At 33.6% G+C, this 1,186-nt stretch overlaps 1 protein-coding gene and 1 long non-coding RNA gene across 2 annotated transcripts in view; one reads left to right on the forward strand and one right to left on the reverse strand.

Moving 5' to 3' along the window:
* Positions 1-1,186, reverse strand: part of LOC110271780 — a 14,660-nt gene that overhangs the window by 11,384 nt on the left and 2,090 nt on the right. The gene's annotated exons all lie outside the window — the stretch shown is intronic.
* Positions 1-1,186, forward strand: part of LOC107641710 (probable pectinesterase 68) — a 3,748-nt gene that overhangs the window by 1,526 nt on the left and 1,036 nt on the right. Inside the window, exon 4 of the mRNA XM_016345179.2 lies at positions 829-1,067. Coding sequence (XP_016200665.1) covers positions 829-1,067 — 239 coding nt within the window. The remainder of the gene's footprint in view (positions 1-828; positions 1,068-1,186) is intronic.

Genomic DNA, 1,186 nt, shown 5'->3' on the forward strand with positions numbered 1-1,186 from the left:
CGTTGTATTGATAATAGGCCCTCCTTGTATTGTTAATACAAGGGGGCGTATTATACTGTTCTCACAATTTTAAAAAACACCATAAAATTTAATGATTGAGTATTACACTAATGGTATATGAATATGTAAAAAATTAAACGTATTTTATATTAATAACTGATTTTAGTGATTGATTTTAATATAAATGTGTTATAATTGACAAATTTTATATCATGACGTTGGATTAGGTGAGAGACAAAGACAAAGATAGAGAGGGTAGGGAATTAGTGGTACTGAATACATGAAAAAGGAAACGAGCTTTTTTCTTTTTGTCACACTGCACCTTTAATTTGTGTCAGCTTAAGAGAGAATCAAAAGAAGCACACGCTATATTATATGCACATGCTGACATGCATAGTGGAACATAAAATTACATTATATAATGAGACATACACACAGCATTCAAAAGCACTAATTAACGGCTTCTTAATAGGACATAATTATTTAAGTTATAAAGCATTCATAAAATTACATTATATATGCATATACCTATACCTCTTTTTCTTTTTGTTTCTTTCAAGTAAAAGAATTTTAATCAGACCCTACATCCATGTCCTTAGTGGCGTGTGTTTATATGTAAAAGAGAATCATAACTGAAAATGCTGATATTTACGTGGAGACTAATAATGCAATATGTATGTATGTACGTATGTATGCATCCTGGTATGTCCTACTCAAGATTGCTTTGGATAAAGTTCATATATATAGTTGAAAATTGATTGGTAGGTTGAGAATATATTATTATTGATTTATTTGATTATGACTTATGACTTTTGAGTGGTTACTCAGGATTGCCAGCTACACTCAATAGCAACGAGATTTGGTTCCATAGCAGCCCATGATAGGAAAGAGGCAGAGGAGAAGACGGGCTTTGCATTCGTGAGATGCAGGGTGACGGGCACAGGCCCGCTCTATGTGGGCAGAGCCATGGGCCAGTACTCCAGAATTGTCTACTCTTACACTTACTTCGATGACATTGTTGCTCATGGCGGCTGGGATGATTGGGACCATGCCAACAATAAGAACAAGTAAGCCTCCTAAATTTGCCCATAACAAAACTCTATTCATAAATTCATCGCTAGTTAAGAACATATTGATAATATTAAACTTATTGGAAAACTTTTAAGTGTATCAGTACTGCTATTTC

This window comes from Arachis ipaensis, chromosome B05, assembly GCF_000816755.2.
Source record: "Arachis ipaensis cultivar K30076 chromosome B05, Araip1.1, whole genome shotgun sequence".
NCBI lineage: Eukaryota > Viridiplantae > Streptophyta > Magnoliopsida > Fabales > Fabaceae > Arachis > Arachis ipaensis.